The sequence below is a fragment of the Coccinella septempunctata genome, chromosome 1 (assembly GCF_907165205.1).
Source record: "Coccinella septempunctata chromosome 1, icCocSept1.1, whole genome shotgun sequence".
NCBI classification, from domain to species: Eukaryota; Metazoa; Arthropoda; class Insecta; order Coleoptera; family Coccinellidae; genus Coccinella; species Coccinella septempunctata.
Window position 1 is genome coordinate 2,714,140 of NC_058189.1, and position 27,782 is coordinate 2,741,921.

The 27,782-nt window shown below is 35.3% G+C and overlaps 2 protein-coding genes across 2 annotated transcripts; both read left to right on the forward strand.

Moving 5' to 3' along the window:
• The first annotated feature begins 1,214 nt into the window (after positions 1 to 1,214).
• LOC123308542 lies at positions 1,215 to 3,985 on the forward strand. The gene is made up of 2 exons (XM_044891625.1): positions 1,215 to 1,454; positions 3,239 to 3,985. Exons 1-2 carry the CDS (start codon positions 1,328 to 1,330, stop codon positions 3,814 to 3,816), a joined length of 705 nt encoding a protein of 234 aa, XP_044747560.1. The 5' UTR covers positions 1,215 to 1,327; the 3' UTR covers positions 3,817 to 3,985.
• Positions 3,986 to 7,769: 3,784 nt separating this feature from the next.
• LOC123318757 lies at positions 7,770 to 27,482 on the forward strand. The gene is made up of 4 exons (XM_044908868.1): positions 7,770 to 9,134; positions 12,685 to 12,904; positions 16,970 to 17,201; positions 26,660 to 27,482. Exons 1-4 carry the CDS (start codon positions 8,142 to 8,144, stop codon positions 27,069 to 27,071), a joined length of 1,857 nt encoding a protein of 618 aa, XP_044764803.1. The 5' UTR covers positions 7,770 to 8,141; the 3' UTR covers positions 27,072 to 27,482.
• Positions 27,483 to 27,782: the final 300 nt, after the last annotated feature.

The following is a 27,782-nucleotide window of genomic DNA, read 5'->3' on the forward strand; positions in this document are numbered from 1 at the left end:
ATTTCTTACCAAAGTTGATCACTTGACTTTTTTCAATCTGATTCACGGTTTCCGCTTAAAAAAATAAAAACCGTTTCTCTGCATGATCATAACAATATACTTAATACATACATATGACAATATCACCATGCAGAGACATACGTAGAGTTTATTTTTTAGATCAAACCCGTGCGTCCAACTAAAAAAATTCAAGAGATCAAATTTGCTCATAGTTGAATACAGTCAGTGGCGTGCCACTGACTGTCTAAATAATACCAGCCTGTATCTCAAAAGGTAAGACGTTTAGGACATATATGACATTCAATTAGGAAACACCCTGTATATGGAAACATCTATATCTGTCCATTCACAAAAAAAGAAGCCCTAAGGTGATTTAAAGGTAGTATTCGAGTCTGGTTAAATATTATCTGAAAAGGCGGAGGCATTCTTATAACTAAGGACTGTTGTCCATATATAATGGTGGAGGTCGCTGGATTAAAACTTGATCTTTGAATAAACTGGTGGATGCGACGACATAGTAATAATATTATTTTCCATTCACTGTAACTTCCCTGGAGTTGTTATAAGTAACTACCTATTTATTGATGATAATTTCTTGTTCAAACGACAGAGGAGGAGATATCAGTTTGTGGCTGACTGTGTAATGACAAAATTCGGAAACAAAAATACGGGGGGTGGAAATTTCACCCCATTGAAAAAGTATATTTATTTATTTATTCACAAGGGGATACAAACAGGTACAAAAACCCACTAATGTATCCTCAGATAGAACGAACAAAATTACAGAGATTATAAGTACATAGATCAATTCGATACAAGATGAAATAATACAATTTTTCCATCAGCATAAAAAAAATAAGATTATCTGTGAATTTTTGTTGTATTTTCCAGGCTGTTCGAAGTATACCTCTTCACCTTGGTATTTTCTGTTACAGTATTATCCTATTATTATTGATAGCAGAATTTCTTGGTGTATTTCTAAATTTTCTCGAATAAGGACGAAATTCATGAGAAAGCGATTGGAAATCAATTTCTGGTCTAGCCAGAAGTGACCAACCTACTCATTTCTATATTTAAATAGATTATGTAGACTTGAAAAAGTTTAACGATGACAAAGCATAATCAAATTGGTTGAAAATCGTCAAATATCAGTAGTTATCGGGTGGTTTGGCAACAGTCAGTTGCGTGCTATGCGGTGCGATGCCCGTGCACGAAAACAAAAATGGAGGTGGACACGAACTGACAACTGACATGCGTTGCGATCAGTGTCGCTTTGCCATCGCATCGCACGCGTCGACATAATTTTCAAATTTTTTTGTTGGTCGACATGGAACGTCTGATTTCTGAAGTGAAGAAAAGGAATGTATTGTGGAACAGAGCGCATCCCCGTCATAAGGAACGTGGAATGATTGAAAGAGAATGGGATGCAGTAGCAAAAAATACAGGATTATCAAGTTAGTACACCGATATTGACATTGTGACTTTGTTGTATAATGCAAAGAAATAAATGATCTGGTAGTATTCAACCAATATAATTCCATTGAAATTGAATCAATTCAGAAGCTATGCTCCCCTCGAGGAACATTGGAACGCTGGATCTAAAAATTCTCGTCACGGAGTTCAATCCAATGTTGCTACATTTGTTATGTGAAATTTCCTAATAATATTCTATAGGAATTTGAATTTCTGCATCACCTTTATTTCAAATATACTATAACTTCATTGAACGAATAGTACTGATTCAAAATTTTCAGTTCTTTATGCATTATTTTCTAAAGTAATGGAAGAATCACATAATATATAAGGGTGAGTTTTTGACTCGTACAAATGTTTATTCAGTAGATTCTTCGGGTCAAAAGAAACACTTTTTGCCTTCACCATTTTTTCCGAATCGGCTCGGTTTGAAAGATACAGGCTGTTGAAAAACCATAGAAAAATTTTATATTTAGCTCTATCTCACAAACGGTTTCATCGAATCAAATTAATTTGGGAATACAGTTTTTCATTTATTTGAATAATCTTTTTCGAACACAAGATATTACCCACGTCTTCCAGTTTTCTCATTCTGACCTTAACGTACCTTAAAAATACCCAAAATTCATAGAACCCAATCCTTGAGACTAAGTTGAGCGTTTTGTAAAACAAAAGTTTCTAATTTCTTGTATGACGCTCCGAACAAAAATGATAAATATCCGTGAAAAATATGTAACTTTGACAGAAAGCAACTCTGAATGAAAACTTAAAATGGCTATATATCTTTATCAGGGCCGAATCGGAAAAAATAATGAAAGAATAGAAAAAGAAAGCGAGAAAGAATTCTTTCTCGGTTTTTTTGACCTCCAGAATCTACTGTTGAAATATTTTTACGAGTCAAAGACTCACCCTGTATATATAGATATTCAAAAAAACGATTGAAGAATATTATTATTCGCGACAAGGAGAAAAATCAAAATCTTCAATTTTTAAAATACTCAGTAAATGTTGAGATATGGCACTTCTATATTAGTGTAGGTATATCTACTAATATATGATTCTCTAAGCTGGCTCACCCTTATAACTTTTTTATTATAGTAGATAGCAAAACGAAATTTGGGAGGTGTGTATTTTAGTTCAATTGTCAATATTTGACAAATAAAATCATTCTCATTTCAACTTTCATTTACGACTTTTTTGCAACTTTTCGGAATAATAGTGAAAATAAAATGAAAATGTGTGGTATCAAATTATTCGTAAGAAAATTATATTTCACGAAAAACCGACTAGTCACCCCATTTATATTTGAAAAAATCAAGTTGAATGGAAAAATTCATATTTGCTACTTGTAAAGAATTCTCAAAACGACTGTGAAGTCATAAACCTCAAAGTCGTAGGTTTCCCATGTTAATTGATCAAAAATGAAGCGATTTACAAGATCACTCATTTCATTGGAATGAAAACGATTTTGGTTGTCAAATATTGAGAAGTGAGGTGGTCTTGAATTGGGAATGTCATTCTCGATCCAAATAAGAAAAAATATATAGGATGTTCCATTTAAAAATTGACAATTTGAAATGTGAACTGCACTATAAAACAAAACCCCCAAATTTCGTTTTTCTTTGAGAATCACCCGGTATATGATTTTGTCCAAAGTACAAGTAATGCCTATGTCAATGGACATACTTGATTTGGATCTAAGGGAATATTAAAGATAAATATCTGAAAAGAAACATACGAACATGTATTGAACTATTTTTTGCAGGTATAGAATGTAGAAAAAAATGGCGGAACTTGCGGGACCAATTTGCGAAGGAGTACAAAAAAATACCGAAACGCGAATATGAAGATTCTCAGGAATTATCCGACTTATATGGTGGAAAATGGCAGTTTTTTCACTCTTTAGTGTTCTTGAAGGACAACTTAGGACAAAGTTCTACCGAGGGAAATCAACCTATTCTTGACATTAGTGAAAATTCGCAAATGGCTCCAATAGACACTAAAAGTTTTTTGTCAGATGATACAGTTCACGTTACCCAAGAAATTTCAAACGACATTTCTTCAAATACAACGCGATATACTTCGACAAAGCATTTTCGTCCAAAAAGGAGAAGAGTACTCAACAATAATAATGACAGAATTGTAGTAGAAACTAGACTATTGGAAATTGAGAGGAGAATGCTCGAAATGTTACAGACCCAAGATGATGAGAATTTACTGTTTCTAAAGTCTCTACATCCTTATATGAAGAGACTCGATCCTTTGCAACAACTGAATGTGAGGACTAAATTCCAACAAATTTTAACAGACGAAATTTCAAATGGTTTCTCAAATGTTCATTGAAGGTAATTGAGGACATGTGTGGTTATGAAATAAATTATTTATGTATACCTACCTATACAGGAGTTTGAAGATTTTTTTGTCAATTAGTATATGAGATTCTTCCAGATCTGATGCAAATTATCAAGTGAGCGTACTGTATTTGACACTATTTAAAGTTATGCACTACGTTTAGCCATGAACAAGTAACCTTCAGAATCCCATAACCTATGTAATTGCCTAAATTTTTCTGATGTTATTTTGAAAGTTTATTCATTGTTTCTCGTTGAATCTATAGTTTTTTTATACAGATATAGAAATAAATTACTGATTTGATCAACGTTGTTTGCTTCTCAAATCGAAATAGAAAATCATCAGACATTAATTCATTTGATATGATTATAACTCAGTATAAGAGAAGAATGACACACAATTAATGTCAATGTTGCTTTATATATTTGTTTTTTCTGCACGAACATTTGTTGAAAATAATTGAAAATTAGATTTGGAATATGTCGACATTCAATATGAATGTTAAAAAACCAAAAAATTTCGTTGAGATTTGGATATATGCAGTTTTATTATACAGGGTAAGTCTTTGACTCGTGCAATTACTTCAAAAGTAGATTCTTGAAGTCAAAAGAAACATTCCTTTACTATTGTTTTCGAATCGTCTCAGTTTAAAAAATACAGGCTGTTGAAAAATAGTAAAAAAATGTTTTTTTGGGGTTTCATCCAATGAAAGGCATTTCGGATTATAGTTTTTCATTTATTTGGTGAATCTTATTCGAACACAAGATATCACCCACATTTCCAGTTTTCTCATTATAACCATTGAGTATCATAAAAATATCAAAAAGTCAAAGAACCCAACTCTTGAAACTAAGTTGGACGTTATCTAATGAATATTTGAACTTTTTGTACGCAAAATGAGAGTTTTCGTGTAATTTGATGCTCAAAAATGAAAAATATCTGTGAAATTCAAAAAATGGGTACTTTGACCAAATGCAACTCTTTTTATTTAAAACATAGGGTAGTATCACAGATTTTTCTGAAAGTAATTTTAATTGTCCAGGTGTGGCACAGTGCATTATGAAAATTTAAAATAGATATACCTTTTTATCAGAACTGAATCAGAAAAAATGGTGTAGGAAAAAAGTGTTTTTAGTCTGCTGTTAAACTATTTGTACGAGTACGAGGAATTTATAGCGTGTCAGATTTTTGAAGGATATGTTAAATGGACCCAAAGGAAGCAACTTTTCAAGTGGCTGACAATTTGGACGTGACGCAAGGTCACAGCGGTCCTTTGAAAATGTAAAAAAAAAATCGTTACTTGTATATACTCGAGCGTGTCAGATGGTTAAGATGGTTAATCTGGGTGTTGTAGACGTGTTGACCTATTAATCTGACACTAATCAGGGGGGATTTTCTCAACCTGACACTTTGAAGATGATAAAAATCCCTTTTTTTCGAATATTTCCCTCCCTGTACCTCTAATCGTTTTTGTATTCAATATGAAAGTTGTAGATAATAAAATTCTACACAACTTTTGTCTGAAGCAATTTTACATACTCTTAACCATTCTCGAGTTAGAGGGCGATATGTGCGAGAAGCTTAGCCACACATACGAAAGGGCAAGGCCGATGTAGAATCCCAGTCTAATCTACAATTGTCAAAATGACAATGTATTTCTATGATGACAATTTCGAAATTAGTCACGAGAATCAAAGATTATAGAGTAGAAAGATAGGAAACGCCCTCATATCGCTAGTACTAAAAACCGACTACATTTTGGCCAGTGAAAACACGCGTGACAATGAGATGGCGCTAAAAATGCACTGTCAATACAGGAAATCTTTTTGATAACAGTTTTCTGTTTTTTATTTGAGGGGCGCGAAATTCGAATTATATTCCTCGTATTGCATTCCAATATTGACTTTGTTTCTATCAGAAAACAAACATCCTGAGCGACAAAACAAAAGTATGGTTTTGCTTTGTGATCAGGAGGTTAGTTTTCATCTAAACATTGTTTGGAATCAATTGATATCAACGAAAAACGCTGTTGGATGTGCTATATGTTTATTTGCAATTCATAAAAAATTTACAAAAATTGAAATAGTGGGCAATAAATGAAGCTTTAACTAGGGCACTAAAGTATATGGTGATCTGCTATACGTCGAAGGTGTTGTTTCTGTATAATAGGTTGTTCTGAATTAATGAACTTAGTTGAATTTGTAAAATATACATATATCAGAAATTAATATGAACCAATATTCAACATACCATCATAGCATACATATTCCAGTTACTTACATATGTAGGTATTATTTAGAGAAGTTTCAGAACCACACTTAAAAAAAAACCTCACAGACATATGCAAGACCTGTATGTCAGTATAGTTTCTTGGTGCTTTTTTTATGATTTCCTTATGATATGGTCTGTTCATGACACAATATACACTCACAGCAGGTTTCATAAAACTTTGACTTTCTAAACAACAATTTGACAGTCACTCGGTTCCCAAATGGAAATCAATAAATCCTCTGCATTTCTGAATATATTGAAAGAGTAGCAATTGAGAATTATTGAATGGAACTATAAAGATCATCATTTCCCCTTAATAGGCCGTTCATGCAAGGGATGCTTTCTGCATACAACAACAATTTACGTCGATGAACAGTTCTCAATTGACCTGCAGTAAAATGTTCATTGCACATGGTGTAGTAAGTAGTGTTTGCTGAATTAATTGTCTTCAAGCTTTGAGAATTTTATCCACTTCGGAGCATTGAAAATTAGTATCAATGAATGGCCGATTCACATGTTACGACTTTTAATACTTACGCTTCCATTTTCCTTAGTTGAGTGAAAAACTTAATCACGTTAAATACATTTTATTATTTGATCCACCGTTCTTCACCATTCAATAATTTTCGAACAATATTTTGATGTTTTCACAAAAAAATTCAAAAATCAGCAACTAGAACGAGCCAGATAAACAAAAAGCGGAGTGAGAATCAAAACATTCAAAACCTCTTTGATCAAAATTGACGTCTGAAATCTTAAAAAATTTCATATATTTCTGCAAATGGCACTCAAATTAATATTTTAACCAGTCCTAGCGTCTTAAAAACACGCGTGACACACAGATGGCGCTCAAATTGCTTTAGTCGCCTAGTTTCCCATCTTTCTACTCTATAATCTTTGACGAGAATTTTAGTGTTGTCTGTGACTGAACCTTAGAATGTACTATTTCTCAACGAGTGAATTTTCGCTTCAGCATGTATCGCTAAACACCTCGCATTAATCGCCATATATCTCAAAAACGTTTGAACTTAGAAAAAATAGCTTGGGACAAAATTTGTAGAGAATGTTATGCTCTACAACTTTTATAATGGATGCGAAAAGGATTTGAGGCCCAGAGAAGGAGATAATTAAAAAAAAACTGATTTTTGTGACCAATTTTCATGGCCAATTTTTATTGTTTCGGCTGCTAAAACTGTCAGATTATATTTTTTTTGTTATTCTTGAATAATTAGCTTCGAAATAAGAAAAAAAGCCAACGCGCTCGAGAATGTACACGTGAAGTTTTCTTTTTGCAACTTTGGCGCCCTCCCACACATTTTCGACACGCTTGAATTGTCAGATTAAGGGAATGTATACTTTTCAACATGTAATTAACCACATATATTTTAATCTGACACGCTCGAGTATGTACAATGATCGTTTTTTTTTACTATTCTGTCAGGCTGTCCTAGAGAATTCCCCCTATATACAGGTCTAATTTTTGGTAGAGGTACTCTACAGGGTCCAAGGTATCTCCCCTTATATTATTAATCTGACACGCTCGAGTAAATCCCGAATTTCCCTCTTCGGCTCCCCAACAATGGTACCTAAAAGCAATTCACATCAATATGTCCTTGAAGCATTAATTCGAATATAAAATAATTCATCGAATCAGTCTTCGAAGAGAATTTCATTATAAACGAACGGTTGCCCATTACCAAGCAAAACACCCCATCGTGAAAAGAAACCATGACAACCAACAATCATTAAGGATCGTCGACCCTCGAAAAACGGCCGCAAAAACGAAACCGCGAACAGCGTTTCAGGTTACACGTGTACATGGGAAAAATTCATATTCATATTTTTCCGTCAACCGTCAGCGAACCGTCAATTTCGCAAGGCGACCACGAAAAACGGAAGAAAAAGAATCAACCCCGAAGTCAAGGAGATCGGAATCAATAAATAAATGATGGAAGCATGTGAACCACGTTTCAGTTAAAGTTTTGAAAGCGAGCAGTAGACAACTGTCGTTCTCGACCGCGCGAGGTTCCGCGAGCGCTCGGAGAATGTCTTCCAATAGGAACAAACCCAATTTCCGGCAGGCCTCGTTGACTTACGACCCCCCAACGATCAACCCTCGAAGGCCCGGTTTGACGAAGCAAAATTCCGAAGATTCAACGATGCCAAAGAAAAACGAGATCAAAATCACTCTGAGCGCCAAATGCAAAAGAACCCCACACGATTTTCCACCAACTAAAGTAGCCTGGAGTGACGAAGGTAATGACGAAAAAGACCCTTTAATTACGAGAAAGTGTCCGGAAAATCGGAAACCCCCCAGATCTCTTAAGAGACAGAGTTCGGTGGATCAAGATTCCATACTCTCATGCAAAGATGACATCATCACCAAGCTGAGACTCCTATTGAAAGATGACGCAGAGATATCCGAGAAACCTAACCTCAGCATCTTCCTAAACCAGAATCCGAAACATCCAAGGCACGACGACAACGATCTACGACTCCCTCAAGATCTTCACACCAACCAGGTACACGACCAAGAAGAAACAATCGTACAAAATTCAGAATCAAAATGTAATTCTGTCGCCTCACCGACCACCAGCCTTTTCCAATTCAGGAAAACCCCAGTCAACAAATTCCAAGCGAAATATTCCCCCAATCATCAAGACCAACCGAGAGAACCTCCAAATATAGTAGTAACACCCGTTTCGGATATTAACATGGACGAAGAACGAAACATAAGTACCAATACTACAATCACAGATAACTCGCAACCTATTAATAATGTTATAATAAGACCAACTACGGCGAAATCAAGAAGGGAATTATTCAGTAAGAGGACAAATTCTGCATTTAATTCTTTCGCTGTCAATAAGGAGGGAAACAACCAGAGAGCTCCACTTCAACGAAGTTCTTCGGCGCCAATTCGACCAGAACATGCGAAATCCAAATTTCTGGCTACTAAGAGGAGGCTCAAAACGAACAGGAGGAGAGATTTGAAATCTGCGAAAAAGCAGGGGTGTGAGGAGAATTCTTCGAATACGGTGAGTAAATTTTACTCATCATCTTTCATCCATTATTGTAATGAGAAAAAGGTGCCATTATGTTGAGTCGCAAAACTAATTATTACAAAACCCTTCGTAGTCATTTTGTTTGGAGGGGAGAGTGTTTTTATGCCAAAGATTCGAAATAACTGGCTGATAATGTATTTCATTCATATACAAGGTGAATCTTTGACTCGTACAAATATTTTAAAAGTAGACTTTTGAGGTCGAAAGAAACACTTTTTTCCCATACCATTTTTTTCGAATCGGTTCGGTTTAAAAGATACAGGCTGTTGAAGCACCATAAAAAATGTTATTTTTACTTCTATCTCACAAACGGTTCTATCGAATGAAATCAATTTTGTTTTCATTTACTTGATTAATCTTTTCCGAACACAAGATATCACCCGTCTTCCAGTTTTCTCATTACGACAATGACGCACCATGAAAATACCAAAAATTCAAAGAACTCTTGAAACTTAGTTGTGGGCTATCTAATAACTATTTGAACGTTTTGTAAAATAGAAGGATTCTTCATATTTTCTCGTATAATGCGCCGTTTTCGAGTTATTTGAAATATCAAAAAGTATATGTGATATTTAAAAAATTGTGTACTTTGGCTGAATATAACTCTGTTAAAAAGATCCTCTATGTGTATTGTCACTGATTAAGCTAGTTATTCTGAAGGTAATTTTGTTTTTCAGGGGTTGGACAGCTCATTATGAAAACTTAAAATGGCTATATCTTTTCATCATGGCTGAATCGGAAAAAATGGTATAGGAAAAAAGTGTTTCATTTGACCTCAAGAATCTGCTGTTTAAATATTTGTATTCGTACAAGGGGGGAGTCTTTGATTCGTCAAAGAAAAAATGTTTACCTACTACCGCCATATTTAGCACGAAGGGTGACTCTCAATGGTGCTATAGACATTAGTATATTATCATTATGTCAAATAAACGTTTCTGGCCACTCTACCAGTGGCGCACGACACGGACTGAGGTTACCTACTGCTTAATCCCTTCTAAATCTGCGATAGTAACGAAACTGCAATTTCATCGAAATTTTTCGATTTTCAAAATATTTTCTAGAAAAATTGAAATTTTTTCATAGCAATAAAGTTATTATTTTTCGAAATATTCTAATGTACACATGAAGCTCTACAAGAATTCACAAAGTCACCTGCCCTTATGGCCCACCACTGCATGTATCCAGAAACGTTCATTCGATATAATTTAGAAGGATTCCCAGATTTTACACTTCTTGCTAAATATGATAGTAATATGTCGAATGGTTTCGAAGAACTGGAAATTTTCAAATGAAACACCCTGTATTTCAAACTGGAGACATACACTGCGAAAAAAACTTAACGCACATTCTGAAAATCTCAATTTTAATGAAAGTTAACTCTACATTGACTTTATAACTTATTTTTTATATTCTCTCGGGAAGGTTTTGAACGAAACGAGACACATTAAATAGAAGAAAAATTCAGGATTTCACCGAATCTCATGTGAAAGAAGAGAAATGAACAATTTTCAAAATACTGAAATGCTGATAAGTGATTTAATACTTGGTATTTCCACCCCTTGCGTTAATTACAGCTCGGCAACGACGGTTCATACTCAAAATGAGTGATCTTCAAATGTTCTGATCTAATCCTTCCCAGATTTCTCCGAGTTGGATTCCTAAGTCATTAAGAGTAGCTGGATGATTTTCTGAACTTCTCAGCCTTCTATTGAGGTTGTCCCAAACCTGCTCAATCGGATTGAGATCTGGACTTCTTGCTGGCCATTCCATTCGAGAGACTTCAATCTCTTCAAGGTACTCCTGAACGATGCGCGCACGATGGGGTCTGGCATTATCGTCCATAAAAATGAAATTTTCACCAATTTATTGGGCAAATGGCACTACATGCTCTTCAAGAATGTTCCTTATCTACTTATCAGCATTCATAGCTCCATTATCAACGACCACTAGGTCTGTGCGAGCAGTCAAAGATATTCCACCCCATACCATAATCGATCCTCCCCCGAAACCAGTAGTATTCAGGAAATTGCACTGAGCATATCTTTCATGTGGACGTCTGTATACAAGGGAACGTCGATCAAAATGGTAGAGGCAGAATCTAGACTCATCTGTGGAGAGAACTCTTTCCCAATCGGCCTCTTCCCAATGGATATGCTCTCTCGCAAAATCCAAACGCGCCCTTCGATGGGCTGGGGTAAGAGCTGGGCCTCTTGCCGCGACACGAGGCTTTAAATCATATTCTCTGAGGCGATTTCTTATTGTCTGAGTGCTAATTTGCAACTCATGAGTTTGCTCAAGCTGAATTTGAAGGAGGCGATTGTTTGCAAACCGTTGTCTCAACGAAGAAACTCTCAAGTAACGTTAGTAACGTTCTTGAATGGCAGTTGTTACCCGTGGTCTACCCTGTCCTGGTCTTCGGACATTCATACCTGTCTCCCTGAATCGCTGCAACATTCTGGACACACTTGTATGGGAAACTCCAAACCTTTCTGCAATTCTTGTGTATGTCCACCCTTCTTCTCGCAAAACTACCGCTTGGGCACATTCCTCTTGGGTCAAATTGCGTGTTTCGCGTTTCATAGCGACCGAGTGTAGAAAATCAAACGAAAGAAAAACTATTGATCACTAGAATTGATCGAGAACAACTGATTTTAGAATGGAGCCAATACATTCAAAATCTGATAATATCATCTTTTTTTATTCCTGCTGGGAAAAAAACATCTGTATTGAAGAAAACCGTTGAAAGTGGATAACATATGCATGCATAATTCTGATAAAAATAATTATCATTGAGAACACCTTCAGTTGTAAAATAAATTTGAGATTTCCATAATGTGCGTCAATTTTTTTGCGAAGTGTATTTCATGGTTTAGGTTATATCTTCATGTTTTGCGCTCAGAAAAATCTTGAAATATCTACAGTTATTAATGATACCTTTTACTGCCTCGGTTTTGTTCAACTAGCAAAGATTTGATTCTGGGACAGAAATGATCATTATACAGGGTGAGTCGTACAAAAAATTAAACAGAAGATTCTTGAGACCGAAATAAACTCTTTTCTTGTTAACCATTCTCTTCGATTCGGCCCTGATAAAAAGATATAGCCATTTTAAGTTTTCATAATGAGCTATGCCACCCCTGGAAAAATAGAAGTATGTACCTTCATAATAACTAGCTAAATCTGTGACACTACACATCTGTGGATCTTTTAAACAGAGTTGCATTCAGTCGAAGTACCCAATTTTTAAAATTTCTTACCTACTTTTCAATCTTTGAATATCACATTAGGTACTCGAAAGTGGCGCATTATACGAGAAAGATAAAGAATACTTTTCTTTTACCAAACTTTCAAATATTCATTAGATAGCTTCCATCTTAGTTTAAGAGTTGGGTTCTTTGAATTTTCGATATTTTTATGGTAGGTATGTAATGGTCATAATGAAAAAACTGAAAGAAGTAAGTGATATCTTGTGTTCGAAAAAGATTCATCAAATAAATGAAAAACTACAGGTTTTTTATTTCAGGAGGTCGTCGATTCAAGCAATGCGATACCGAAAAATGCAACAGAAATCATCACCATGGTTTCACTAGTCAGTCCAGCTTCTAGCGATATAGATGAAATACCAGATATCGAAGAGGAGGCTGTCAAAACTAGAACTAATTCTCCCAAAAAAACTCCCTGTATTACAAGAAGAGAGGACAATGTTCAGATAACATCCTCATTAAGGAAGATAGTGAAACAAGGTGAGAAAAAAATCGCTTTAGCTTGTCTTGTTTTATAACTTTTGCAGTTTTTATAATCAAGATGTAAGATAATAAGAATCATTAATTTTGGATGAATGATAAAGAGATGAAAATCATTCTTTCTCCTGAAATTCGCTATTTATGATCTTAAGAAGTTGGAAAGTAAAAATTCATTGTTTTTACATAAGGTAACAGTGATCAAAAAAATTGTATACTACATATTTATACCAGACTCATTAGATTCAATTATCAATCAATTATTTTCTTTGTTTCTGATATTCACCTTGCTTATAATCTAAAGGGTGCTTTGCAAAACCAAATATTTTCAGCAAATCCAATCATTTTTAAACCGAATTAAACTTTTTTTGGTGAAACTGAAATTTTCTTGTTGAAACCAATTTTTTTTTGCGAAACCCAAATTTTTCTTGCAGAATCTATCAGATTTTGGCGAAACCAAACATTTTTGGCAAAACCGAATAGAAATCCCGATTGAGGTATTTTAAGATCTCGTTTTTTATTGATGCAGAATAACAATTGTTGCGTACAGTTGTAATTATTTCAAAAAAGATCTTAGAATAGAGAATTTCATTGTATTGGTTTGATCCTTCATTGAATTATGCGTGCCTAAGGTGGCGTAAAGACACAGTAACAAAGCCTACACAGAACACAACTGATTCTTCGAACTCGTACAAGCTCACAGAGCTTCTGAGGGATACTCGATAACCACAGACGATCAGGATAGAATTGAATAAATGAAAAAATTTTAAAATTAAACGAAATTTCTTTAGTTCGATAATAAGTAACACCTCCGTCAATAGTTTTGACCTTCACTACTCAATCTGAGTTTGAAGTTTCGGAAACATGCAACTGAAAAAAAAAACATTTAGCCTGTCAGCTCGCTACGACCCGAGCCATAGAAGGGACGGTTTCTAATCAAGGAATCGGCCAATGAATTCAAGTCTAGGAACTTCTTTGTGCAAGGAATATCGAGGTCGATCTTGTTAATTACTGGCAACTCATAATTGAAGTATTCAAGGAATAGAGTTAGTCACGCATTCACATCGAAGAAACGCCTCTTCGCCCTTGTGATTACTAATCAAACCACCAGGTTAGTTATCAATATTCCGAAGTGTTATTGGTAGGCTTTGTTGGCAATGATTGAGGCAGTTTGAAAGAATTCAACCTGTCAGAACGGACGTCAGTTCATAATCTAATTCTGCACAATTCGTCGAGTCTAATGAAACTACTCTTCAGTTTATTATACAAGGTGAAATGAAAATATCGAGCTGTATTTCCACTGAAAGAATAAGTGGTCTTGGTCTTAGGAACTGAAACAGCTCTTTTTGAGGGTGCTACAACACTAAGATGAGGCTTAATGAAAAAAGATTTTTCTTATTGAGAATGGTAATATCTGTTGAACGAACAATAAGAATCCTAGATCTCTGTGGCTACGTTTCGGTGGTTTATTTTCACCTTCCTGGATAACGAAATGACAGGTAAAATAGTTGACTAGAGTACCGTAGATTTTTATCTGAAAAAGAGGTTCGAATATGCTTAATGACTCAAACTATTGATTAGGATATATACCATGCTTCTGAATTCGGATATAAATTTTGAAAAAAATGAAATATACTTGTCCCAAGTCACCCACCGATTTGGGAGGCTTGGGACATAAGTTAAAATCTATTGATTTCTCAACCCTCAAATGAAATAGGTGACTTGGGACGGTGTATAGTTTTGAAAAATCAGAATTTGTGATTATATAGTTGAAATTCGGTAAGGAAATTGAATCATAAACCCCTATTACAGCGAAAGAAAATATATGACAACTCAAATGTATAAAAACTAAACAAAACAAGCGAACTTTGATTTCTTGCATTCTTTGGTGATATCTTTGTGGAATTAACGTAAATAATAATTTCCTGCGAAAAATCGGCATATTTTCTGCTGCCAATGCGTCGCTTGTGTCTATTGTGTCTATTCGGCATTGTCCCAAGTCACCCTATGAAACAACAAAATAAATTAATGAGATCCGTGTTGCCGTTTGATTTGTAAACAACCTTGTTTCATGACATATCTAATATCCCAATATCCCACGTATCCAGAAAAAAATTACATATGCACAAAGTGAAACACATGTACAGGACATTAGAAAGTATAAGGGCCAAAAAAACGCGCTTTTACTCTCCTGAATTCGTTAATTTTTCCTGCCAATTCAAACGCTCTGGTCACGGCAAACTCAACAGGAATTAATCGTTAAACTAACCGAAAGGACGCTACACAATCTTGTAAGTTTGTCCCTTTACTCATGAATGGTAAGAAACAAAGAAATCTGCAAGGGGGGTAATTGTCCCAAGTTACAGGACTGTCCCAAATCACCCAAATCTACCGGTACATACTTACTTTTTGAATAGTTTATTAAATGCTGGAAATGGGCATCATTCACTTCCATGCAGAAATATAAGTTTTGCTGAAAACGTTCACTTACAGGATGAGCAAAATTCGTTGTCTACTTAGGGGACAATCTTTTGTCAGTAGATTTTACATATGAAAGTACCTAGGAAGGTTTATGTTTCAGATCTGTAACATCAAGGACAAAAAAGTTATGAGAACTTTCCGTTATCGTCAAAATCTCAATTTTTGTTTATAACTCGAAATCTAAAAATGATAGGCCCATTCTGTTTTCAGATTTGGATTAGTCACGAAAAAAGAACTCGAGAATGTTTCATCCGTTTTCTTCTAGCTACTATAGTTCTCGAGATCCCCTCAGTAGACAACGAATTTTGCCCACCCTGTACATTACTCAATATTTCTGGTGAAATTTGACGGCTTTCATTAATGATCCGACTTCGAAAATCATCCAGGGACTCAGGCTGGGTAGCTTAAATCTTGGATTACAGGTGACCCCATAAAAAACGTCCCAGTGGAGCCATATCAGTTGATCTGGGTGGCTTCAAAATATGCCCCCTACTTCCAATCCAGGTTTGAGGAAAATTTTCATCCTAGAACTGACGCACCGGTTGAACGAAATGAGGTGGTTTCCCATTTTGTTGGAAAATGATCGTTTGATGGTCTTCTGCATTCTCCAATACTTGCACGAGGGTTGGATAAATAGCGTTCTCCAATAGATCTAAATAAATTTGTCCTGTAAGATCACTCTTTAAGGATTCACATGATTGTGGTGCGTGACACAACAGACACATCGGACAAGGTACTAGTACTAGTACTTAAGGTCGGATCCATTGCTACATGACCTAAGATAGCCACGTCCTTCGCTTCGTCTCTTTCATGCACCCTTTTCGCTGTTGTTAGATAACAACAGCGGTTTTAGTGTAGTGTAGTAGACACTTGTAAAGTTCTCAAAAATTCTCGATGGACTAAGGTAAATCGAAAGCATGGTCCGTCCACTTTTTGGAGAAAAAGTAAATACTTTTTTGGACAAAAAATTAACAGCATAACTACTAAATACCTTCGAAATGTGTGGGAACCGAATAATATTCTCGAGATAAATTCCACATTACCTCTTTTACTATTTTCGCTGTTATTTCATTATCGATAGATATTTTGAAGTGAAATTTTAGGGTCAGATAATACTCGATACGATGTTAAAAATTAGTTATCGCAACACCCCTCATCCCTCTTCAAAATCAAGGGGGTTGAAGTTTCGGGGATGAATAAAGTGAAAAAGTTCTTCCCCTCGAATCAAAAATTGACGGGTTATTTTAAAGTCGGGAAATAGAGGTGTTGAGTTTTTGTTGGACCAGCCTGTATAATGATGTAGAATATCAGTTATTCGGAAAAGAAATTAATGATTTGTCCTGAGCAAATTAATGGATAGATACTGAGCAAACTGAAAAGATGGAGAACTGTAGCAGGAAGCAATCAGAATTGAACAAGTTAGTGACATTTCATTTATGAGTTCGTGACGCCGAATACTTCATGACACAATAAACTCACCGCCCCAATAACTTCAGAATTTTTTTTTCGGAGTTATATCTCTCATACAAAAACACGAATGAGGACGAATATGGCTGGCACCACATCGATTTTCTTTATGCATTTCAGTTTCTTTTCAACAATCGAGCATCCATGCTATCCGAAGCTTTTCTGCGGGTTTCCCTGGAAGGAAGAACTCAATAGCTGCCTCGATGATGTTGGGAGGAAATTTGAAGAGATCGAATACTGTTCAGAAGAAACAGGAAAAGAACGTTATCAACGCTTCAGTTACCGATGGTGAGGAAAGAGTGCCAAAACGTCGACTGGTGAGGAGTCATTCAGCACATGTGGAAGTCAAAAGGTAAGTTCAGTGCATGAAAAAAGTACAACTAATGCAGTAATTGCGTTAGTTTTCAATGCTTAGCCTAAGATTGAACTTTTAAAAGTGTTTGATTTTTTTATTTTATAATTAATCCTCTCTTCGATGTTACAATCTCAACATCATATTATAACATAGACATAGAGCCATGGACTGAGCAATGCCAGCATGAAATTGGCTATTTTATAGAAAAAGAGAAATGCACGTCGGGCCATTAACTGTCTCTTTTGTGTTCACATAGAGGTGAGTCCGCACCAATCAAAATTCTAGAAAAAGACAACTAGCATGCCCGATATTCAGTTTCTCTGTCACTTTTTTTGGCCGTATTTCATGCATAGATGAGAAAGGGAAGGCACAGTCCATGTCTCTATGTCTATGTATTATAAATATAACATTCCGTTTGTAAGTTTATTTGTCGTTATACAGGGTGAGTCTGTGACTCGTACAAATATTTCAGTAGTAGATTCTTGAGGTCAGAAGAAACACTCTTCTTCCTTACCAGGCTGTTGAAAAACCTTCCAGTTTTCTCATTATGACAATTACGTACCATGAAATTACCAAAAATTCAAAGAAACCAACTCGTGAAATTAAGTTGAATGCTTTCTAATGAATATTTGAACGTTTTGTGAAATAAAATTATTTCTCATATTTTCTCGTATAATGTGCCGTTTTCGAGTAATTTGTTATTTAAAATTTAAAAAGTTTATATGAAATTTGAAAAAATAGTATATAACATTACTAGCAAGGTAAGAGGGTTTTTACTGGCGAATGGAGGATATAACCTCCTTGAGCCAGTAAAAACCGTTACCTTGCGTGTATTGTTCTATTTTTTATTTGTTTCTCATTTGTAAAAAGGTTAGATAAATTCCAAAAAAATCTCAATAATTTGTCGCAATGTCGTAAGCTATGGAAGCGTTGCCATAAACATGTCTGTTTATTTTTCTTTACATTTGTTTTGGCGAAAGCGAAAATGAATATACCAAAAGAAATTATTGAGACAGCCAGCAGTGTAGCTTCAAGTTTATTACCTGCAAAATCAGCTTCAAGGTACGAGCGAGAATACCACGACTTCAAAAAATGGCAAAACAAAATAGTGTGATTGGGGTAACTGAAGATGTTTTGTTGGTCTACTTGAATCAACTATCAGCTAGATTCAGCCCTAATACTTTATGGGCAAAATGGTCTATGCTGAAAAGCTGCTTGGAAATGAAAGAAAATGCCCCTGTTCGCAGGTTTGTTTTCCTTAAAAAATTTATTGAAAAATATGACGTTTAGTTGTCATTTGCAGATTTCAAAAGGTAATAGCGTTTCTGAAACGAAAAAATGAGCGTTATACGCCAAAAAAGGCCAAGGTATTAAGTAAAGAAGAGGCTGAACAATTTCTTTTACATGCTCCTGATGACCAGTGGTTGCTGGCGAAAATTGTAACAATATTTGGGATTTTTGGATGTTGTCGATGTGACGAAATTCTCTCCTTAAACATGAATGATGTAGAAGATATGGGAAAATACGTTATTGTGACATTGCGGCAAACAAAAAATTTAACAACAAGAAGATTCACCATAACCGATGATGGCTGCAGCTTCAAGCCCTGCATGTTATACAGAAAATATGTAAATCTTCGGCCTCCTGGAACAGAAAGCCTAAGATTTTTTTTGACATACCGACATGGAAAGTGCATTTCCCTTAATGCTGGCCAGCACACTATTGGTGGTGTCCCAAAGCAAATAGCGAAATATTTAGGTTTAAAAGACCCAGAGTTATACACCGGCCACTCTTTTCGCAGAACTGGAGCCACTATGGTTGCGGATTCGGGTGGAGATATTTTAGCACTAAAGCGTGCAGGAGGGTGGAAGAGCACCGAAATTGCGATGAATTATGTCGATGATTCGGTCAACAAAAAAATCGAAATGTCTAGCAAATTATTTGGTAGTAAGGAGAATACAAATGTTCTGCAGTCCTCGAGTTCAGCAGTTTCTGAGTCAACAGATGGTTCATCATCATCAGTATCAACTCTTTCATCATCAAAAATCTGTGTTACTGGAAATAACAATTGTACCATGATTTTCAACATATATGACGATAAAACAAAATTTTCTGATTTTGGTTACATAGATCATTTTATTCAGTACGAAAGGATACTTCTTATAATGAATGGCTACATCTATCCAACTAAAATATTCTCATCTCTCATGGTGCTTACGGTTATAACGTAAGCTGAACTTTTTCAATTCCTATGGTACTATATTCGATATAATCGAAAAGGTACACTCGTTTTCCAAATGACATACTAAAACTCTTATGTGTTGAGAGGCATATGATTATGTCATTAAAAGAAAAAAAGGGAAGCCCCCAACAGGCCAGTCTTTGTAAAATACTAAAAACGAATGTATACCAACTTTCAATGGTGGAAATAAATTCGTCTTTATAATGAACTTTCAAAAAGTTTCTCGCCAATTGTGAGAGAATGCCAGAATGGTTAGAATAAATATGGATGCTTGGCAAAAAATTGCAAGAAAGCGCGCGAATCTTCATAGAATACCAATATAGAGATACCGTTTCTCAGTATGGATATATTAACTGGTTGACTAGAATGAAGGTATCATTAGTTTGCTCATCTGGTGGTAAAAAAAAGAGATTTGTGATGCTACTTAAGTGGCTTGCATCGTGTCGGGAAGTCGATTTGAATTGATGTATTAGGTATTGAGCTATTCATAATGGACAATTAACTTGAAATATTTGATTCACCTTACTCTGAGGTTATTTTCATCAGGTTAGATGATAACACTCTAGATGGAAAGATTTTTGGGATTTTCGAGAGGAAAACAAAAAAGTAGAACAAGAATACGCTAAACTCTAGGATAGTACATAACGTGATACATATTCTGAAAGAGCAACTCTTCTAGTAATACCTAAATCTGAGAACTTCATCCATTTCGGCACAACCGTTCGGTCTTGAGGAACTTCCTTAACTGAACCCAACTTTTTGGTTGAACTTCAATTTCGAAGTAAGAAATTTTGAGTCGATCTAAATGTAGCCTGATTCAAAGCTGTCTTTTCTGAGAAAATATTGGCCCTATCATATTCTCCACAAATTTTTCACTTCGTTCATGAAATCATGTTATAAGTAGAACCTGCAGAAGTTTTCACTGCAAAAATTTAGTGCGTCAGTCGGAAGAATCATAATTTCATGAAATTGACTACGTCAGCCTATATATTGCTAATTATGTTAATTCCCCCAAAACATTCGAGGTAAAAACAGTATCAATCCTTCACGAATTATTTGGCAGAACATCCTGCCATGCCCGAAACCAAATACCTACCATAAAAACGGAATTTATTCGTTTCATCTATCGACATGAAAAGTTACAATATCACTGCTCGCGATTGGTACCATTGGAACTTGATGGATATTGAAATCGGTAATTGAACTTTTTGAATGCATAACTAATAAAATCAATCCCGATGTGGCCATATACTACGGAGATTCGGAATATAGCAACTTGCCACGGAGGGCATTATGAGAATATATGAAAATTTCCATATTTGGTGATGAGCTTGCTCGTATGATATCAACGTATATAATTTCAAATTCCACTCACTTTTATCTCATTCCATTTTCATATATTTCATGAAGCAACTACATTGATACGGTCTTTCGAATTGACGTAAAATAATTAATTTTTATAACGTTGATGCTTCTTCGGAATTTGTTTGATTATCATAACACGCTCTGGAGAGTACCAAGGATTTAGAAAACTCTAAATTTTTCGCCCGATGATGCAGATCAAATCAGCCTAGAAAAAATTCTAAACACTTTCAACGGTTTTCTTCAATACAGTTTTTTTTTCCCAGCAGGAATAAAAAAAGATGATATTATCAGATTTTGGATTTATTGGCTCCATTCTAAAATCAGTTGTTTCCCGATCAATTCTAGTGATCAATAGTTTTTCTTTCGTTTGATTTTCTACACTCGATCGCTATCCAACGCGAAACACGCAATTTGACCCAAGAGGAATGTGCCCAAGCGGTAGTTTTGCGAGAAGAAGGGTGGACATACACAGTAATTGCAGGAAGGTTTGGAGTTTCCCATACAAGTGTGTCCAGAATGTTGCAGCGATTCAGGGAGACAGGTATGAATGTCCGAAGACCAGGACAGGGTGGACCACGGGTAACAACTGCCATTCAAGAACGTTACTTGAGAGTTTCTTCGTTGAGACAACGGTTTGCAACCGCTCGCCTCCTTCAAATTCAGCTTGAGCAAACTCATGATGTGCAAATTAGCACTCAGACAATAAGAAATCGCCTCAGAGAATATGATTTAAGGCCTCGTGTCGCGGCAAGAGGCCCAGCTCTTACCCCAGTGCATCGAAGGCGCGTTTGGATTTTGCGAGAGAGCATATCCATTGGGAAGAGGCCAATTGGGAAAGAGTTCTCTTTACAGATGAGTCTAGTCTGCCTCTACCATTGTGAGCGACGTTCCCTTGTATACAGACGTCCACATGAAAGATGTGCTCAGTGCAATTTCCTGAATACTACTGGTTTCGGGGGAGGATCGATTATGGTATGCGGTGGAATATCTTTGACTGCTCGCACAGACCTAGTGGTCGTTGATAATGGAGCTATGAATGCTGATTAGTATATAAGGAACATTCTTGAAGAGCATGTAGTGCCATTTGCCCCATACATTGGTAAAAATTTCATTTTTATGGACGATAATGCCAGACTCCATCGTGCGCGCATCGTTCAGGAGTACCTTGAAGAGGCTGAAGTCTCTCGAATGGAATGGCCAGCAAGAAGTCCAGATCTCAATCCGATTGAGCAGGTTTGGGACAACCTCAGTAGAAGGCCGAGAAGTTCAGAAAATCATCCAGCTACTCTTAATGACTTAGGAATCCAACTCGGAGAAATCTGGGAAGGATTAGATCAGAACATTTTAAGATCACTCATTTTGAGTATGAACCGTCGTTGTAATTAACGCAAGGGGTGGAAATACCAAGTATTAAATCACTTATCAGCATTTCAGTATTTTGAAAATTGTTCATTTCTCTTCTTTCACATAAGATTCGGTGAAATCCTGAATTTTTCTTCCATTTAATGTGTCTTGTTTCGTTCAAAACCTTCCCGAGATTTTCAGAATGTGCGTAAATTTTTTTGCTCAATGTAAATCTTGAAGTCGGCTCAAACGTTCGATCTTGAGGAAGTTTTAACTGAACCCAACTTTTTGGGAATTTTTCGAAAGTCATCTTTAGAGTAATTTATCTTCCAAGAAAATTATCGTGGATCTAAACGTGATACATATTCTGAAAGAGCCACTCTTCTAGTAATAAATTTGAGAACTTCATCCATTTCGGTGTAACCGATCGGTCTTGTTTTAAGTTTTTTTAAGTTTTAACTGAACCCAACTTTTTGGGAATTTTTCGAAAGTCATCTTTAGAGTAATTTATCTTCCAAGAAAATTATCGTGGATCTAAACGTGATACATATTCTGAAAGAGCCACTCTTCTAGTAATAAATTTGAGAACTTCATCCATTTCGGTGTAACCGATCGGTCTTGTTTTAAGTTTTTTTAAGTTTTAACTGAACCCAACTTTTTGGGAATTTTTCGAAAGTCATCTTTAGAGTAATTTATCTTCCAAGAAAATTATCGTGGATCTAAACGTGATACATATTCTGAAAGAGCCACTCTTCTAGTAATAAATTTGAGAACTTCATCCATTTCGGTGTAACCGATCGGTCTTGTTTTAAGTTTTTTTAAGTTTTAACTGAACCCAAATTTTGGGAATTTTTCGAAGGTATCTTTACAGTAATTTATTTTCCAAGGAAATTATCGTGGATCTAAACGTGATACATATTCTGAAAGAACAACTCTTCTAGTAATAAATTTGAGAATTTCATCGATTTCGGTACAACCTTTCGGTCTTGAGGAGGTTTTAACTGAAAACTGAACCCAACTTTTTGGGAATTTTTCGAAGGTCATGTTTCGAATTGATTATCTTCCAAGAAAATTATCATATATCTGATCGTGATACATATTCTGAAAGAGCCACTCTTCTAGTAATAAATTCGAGAACTTCATCCATTTCGGTATAACCGATCGGTCTTGAGGAAGTTTTAACTGAACCCAACTTTTTGGGAATTTTTCGATGGTCATCTTTAGAGTAATTTATTTTCCAAGGAAATTATCGTGGATCTAAAAATGATACATATTCTGAAAGAACAACTCTTCTAGTAGTAAATTTGAGAATTTCATCGATTTCGCCACAACTGTTCGGTCTTGAGGAAGTTTTAACTGAACCCAACTTTCTAGGAATTTTTCGAAGGTCATCATTAGAGTAATTTATTTTCCGGGAAAAACATCGTAGATCTGAACGTGATACATATTATGAAAGAGGAAATCTTCTAGTAATAAATCTGAGAACTTCATCTATTTCGGCACAACCGTTCGGTCTTGAGGAAGTTTTAACTGAACCCAACTTTTTGGGAATTTTTCGAAGGTTATCTTCAGAGTAATTTATATTCCAAGAAAATTACAGATACAAAACTTAAATAAGGCAATAAAGAGTGTGGAATCGAAGACTTCAAGCTCCTTTGTTCAAGATTGCACATTGGTATTGATCCTAATTTCATTCTTTTCCCAGAAAAACTCTAACGCTAGGAATATAGTGCTTGCAAAGTCAAATTAACGGTTTTCCCCGAAAAGTTCCCGATACTTTAATAACCCGTCACAGCGTTAACTTGCTAGAAACACTCCAGAGGGGTATCTGATTCGAAAACTTTCACTTCCGTTTCACGTGGCAAAATATAGTTAAATTAATTCGCGACCAGGAAGGAAAGAACGATTTTGTAGAAAATATGCACCGTCAAATTGAAGGGCGTCGAGGTATGGGGGAGGGAAGTTTCCGGGGACCGCTTTAGCGATATCACAACCTTCGCCTGTGATTCCGCGTTGAGGAGTTTCGATGATTTATCGTCTGAACAGAAGGCCCAATTCCCTTCATGTCGATCATGTATAAACTACACGCCGATTTATTATACACACATCGACAAATGACCTAGACTTTCCTGGATTTCGAGACTTGGATAGCATGTCGTATTCCTTTATGATCATGACGTTTTTTTTTTATTTTTTTAAATCCTATCAATCACGTAGGGACAATAAATGTTCCTCAGATGTTCCATGAGAACTACTCCGTGTAAGTTATGAAAATACTCAATGTTGAGGGTTTAATGGTATAATAATATACGTATTATTATTATACAGGCTGGTTTCAAAGGTGAGGCTTTTTATTGACTCAAAATAAGTCGTTCAACCAAAAATTGTCTATATAAAATATCCAAGATGGCCGAGGTACAACCCCTAGAAATCCGACAAAATTTCATTCAATTTCGAGTACGGGACTGTGGACTGTGACTCCGGCATCGCAAACAAGAAACAAAACATAAGTATATGGATGGACAATGAATGGTTCAGTACCAAGTTCATCAGATTAGATGCATCAGGTCACTTTTGAGAGAATCATAATTATTGTATCGTGCAATTAAGGGTGGAAAAAAAATGTAGAAAATCGAGGCAGTTTCTTGAAAGTGCTCATGTTAGTTACGTTGAAAAAGTGCTATGATATTTCCCCATTTCAACCCATTTTTACGACGATTGTTGGAATGTTCGAACAAGAAGATTGTGATGCCCATTGTGAAAAAATTCGTGAAAAATTTGGACGAATTTTACTGATGAGATTTTGAAGCATTATTGTATTTTTTATACTTGTGTCCTAAGTCGTGGTATCGAAATGAGCCATTTCATAAAATCGTGTAAGTTACTAAAAAATAATGAGAAGAATTTGGCAATCCTAAGTTTCCATTTTCATTACCACGTAAATATAGCACGAGCTATAATAATATCCTAAAGGAAATCACATGGTCGAATCAGGAGTTAAGTTTTTTCCCACTGCTTTGCGATAATTCAGCTAACAAACGGTCTAGGGTCGTATTGGGATGTATTTCAGTAATCATTTTCAATTTTTTTTTCAACTTTGTCATTTTGGAAGTTTTGTATAGGTGATTTTTGGTGAAACGCTCCATTTTGACCAGTTCCACCTTTTATTGAAAAAAAAAAGCCTCACCTTCAAATACCATTCAAATTTGACACATTCCACTCTGTATAGAAGGAAAATGTGGGGTTATGACTCTCGTCAAAACATTTTTTGGTTTGAAATCAGAGCGTTATATGTATAAGTCTAGGTAATTATGTTTTTCATCACAATGTCGAATCATTTCGGAAATTATGAAATCGAAAATATGTGAGGAACATAATTGACGTTTATACAAACTGATTGAAGGCATACCAAATCTCGTTATTTGCATGGTAAATACAAGTGATCAGTTTTTAAATATATTTATTTTTGCTATTGAATTATTGACACATAATATGCAGTAACTCGAGGAAAGTAAATCTTCACATATGATTCAGTGGTTGGGAATGGGTAACTCTCGAAGGAATTAACGGATAATTACAAAAATGTTAAATTTTTCAACAAAAATCATCTTGCATCAATGAAAGTCAAAATAATTGAAGGAAGTTTCAAGACAAGAGGAACTTCACCTTTAAACAAAAATTTCACATGAATTAACAATTAACAGGACAACTGGCTCGTATTCATGGCTGTTTATTTTTAATACTTGAAATACTCAAATACCACTACCTTTTTGGGTCTTCCAATAGAAGGAAATTTTTTGTCATCCTCTTAATTCATGATCTTTCAGATTGTAGAAATATTCAACTAAAATATAAGTCGTTTAGATTCAGATGAAACATTATATAAATTTATTTACATTGAATATGTTCGCTACCGTCTGATATATTGTGAACTTTAGAATATCAGAGTTACCTACCATTTGAATGAGCGGACCTGAATTCTAAATAGCACTTCCTGAAACTATGTCACTTTTTTTCAATCACTTTCGGCATTTTCCTAATGAAAATTGATATTAGTTGTAGCAACGGCGTTATGACATTAACGACATTTCATAAGTGTCAACCTTACTCCATTCTAGTTACAAAAACATGAGAAAATTATTTCATGGCCAACCGAGTGCTAAAATAAAAGTGAATGGAGTATACTTAAAAATCTTCACAACCTTCTCGATATACATAGATTGGTTTTTAGTCAGGACGGAACATTCAAAAGAAATTAAAAACTAAATTAGCTGACTTGCACTAGAATGAGTTTACCTTCATCCACCTGAAGATACTATAGTTCTAGCAAAACACGTGTTGTGATCTAATAACTCATCCTAGTGAAATTCAAATGTGATTCAGTTTTTAGTTTCAATTATCGAGTTTCATGAAGTATAGACCACATCAATTAAATATAAAAAAAAAACTTACACATGAAATTGAACATTTTTCTACTCCTTAATGAAAATATTTTTTGTTGCAGTCCTGAAGAAGAACATCATGAAAAAAATCAGGAAATAATGGATTATTCACTGGAATTACCTGGCGATGATGATGAGGACAAAACTACAGAAGGAATTCAAAAATCACCGATAAAAGAAAATTCAGATGACTTAAGAGAAACTGAGTTAACCTCAAATTTGGCACCAATGATCGAGGAAGAAATGCTGATCGGTACTGAAGTTCAAGATGGTCAACAGTTTTTTACCCCAAAGGAAAAAGAATGTTGGGTACTCTACCAGAAAATGAATGATAAAGGCGTGAAAGTCAATTACGATACTCTTCTAAGAGGAATGCTGACGCCAACAGAATACAGAAACAGAAGACAGAGCTTAGCGGCTTGCGCAAGCTTTGATACTGAAGAGACAACGGAAAATGTAGAACAAGCAACTTAGTTCACTGGTAAATTAGGAAAAAAATGTTAGGTCTTCTTTGAGTAACGTTTTAATGCGGTAGAATCACAAAATTGGAAGAAATAGACCAGTGAATTTCACATAATACACAGACACCTGCAATCCAATAGATCAGATTAATTTGTATTTGTCGTTCAATAATTCTCAATTATTTTCATTAATGAACTGTTTTTGATCTTTTCCTGTTATTTCTTCAGTGAAATCTCAAACCTACGGTCTACTTAAAAAATCGAACAGAGGAATTAGTTTAAGATCTGGTCACTAATGAAATTGTATCTGATAGTATTTTAGTGCCACTTACACCTTGTGCCTTCGTTGCTCACTCATTCAAAGAGCGGATGATAAGAGACAACCTATGTGTCTCAAAAATAGAAAATAAACCATATATAGTTATTTTTTTTTCATTCCAATCCTATGAAATGTCTAGAGATACTATACAATGGGTCGTCAGAAAAAAGTGCCAATTTGATCTTCTTTTTACGCAAGTTAAACCTTAATACAAGTAGTACACCATGGATCAATGGGGTGTAGAAATGAGAAGTTCATTGAGACGCCGCTTAAAAATCACCTAACAGACGAATACCTCTCTCCAGAACCTAATCAATCGGTGCGAGCAAATTGTTGTAAAGTAAGAAATATTTTCGAGCTCTCAAAAAAAAAACCACCAACTAATTTTCAGCAGAAACTGCCAAG

Coding starts and splice junctions, on each gene's coding strand:
- LOC123308542 (XM_044891625.1), top strand. CDS start 1,328: ATGGAACGTCTGATTTCTGAAGTGAAGAAAAGGAATGTATTGTGGAAC. Junction 1,455..3,238: donor AAAAAATACAGGATTATCAA/GTTAGTACACCG, acceptor TATTTTTTGCAG/GTATAGAATGTAGAAAAAAA.
- LOC123318757 (XM_044908868.1), top strand. CDS start 8,142: ATGTCTTCCAATAGGAACAAACCCAATTTCCGGCAGGCCTCGTTGACT. Junction 9,135..12,684: donor AGGAGAATTCTTCGAATACG/GTGAGTAAATTT, acceptor TTTTTATTTCAG/GAGGTCGTCGATTCAAGCAA. Junction 12,905..16,969: donor AAGGAAGATAGTGAAACAAG/GTGAGAAAAAAA, acceptor TATGCATTTCAG/TTTCTTTTCAACAATCGAGC.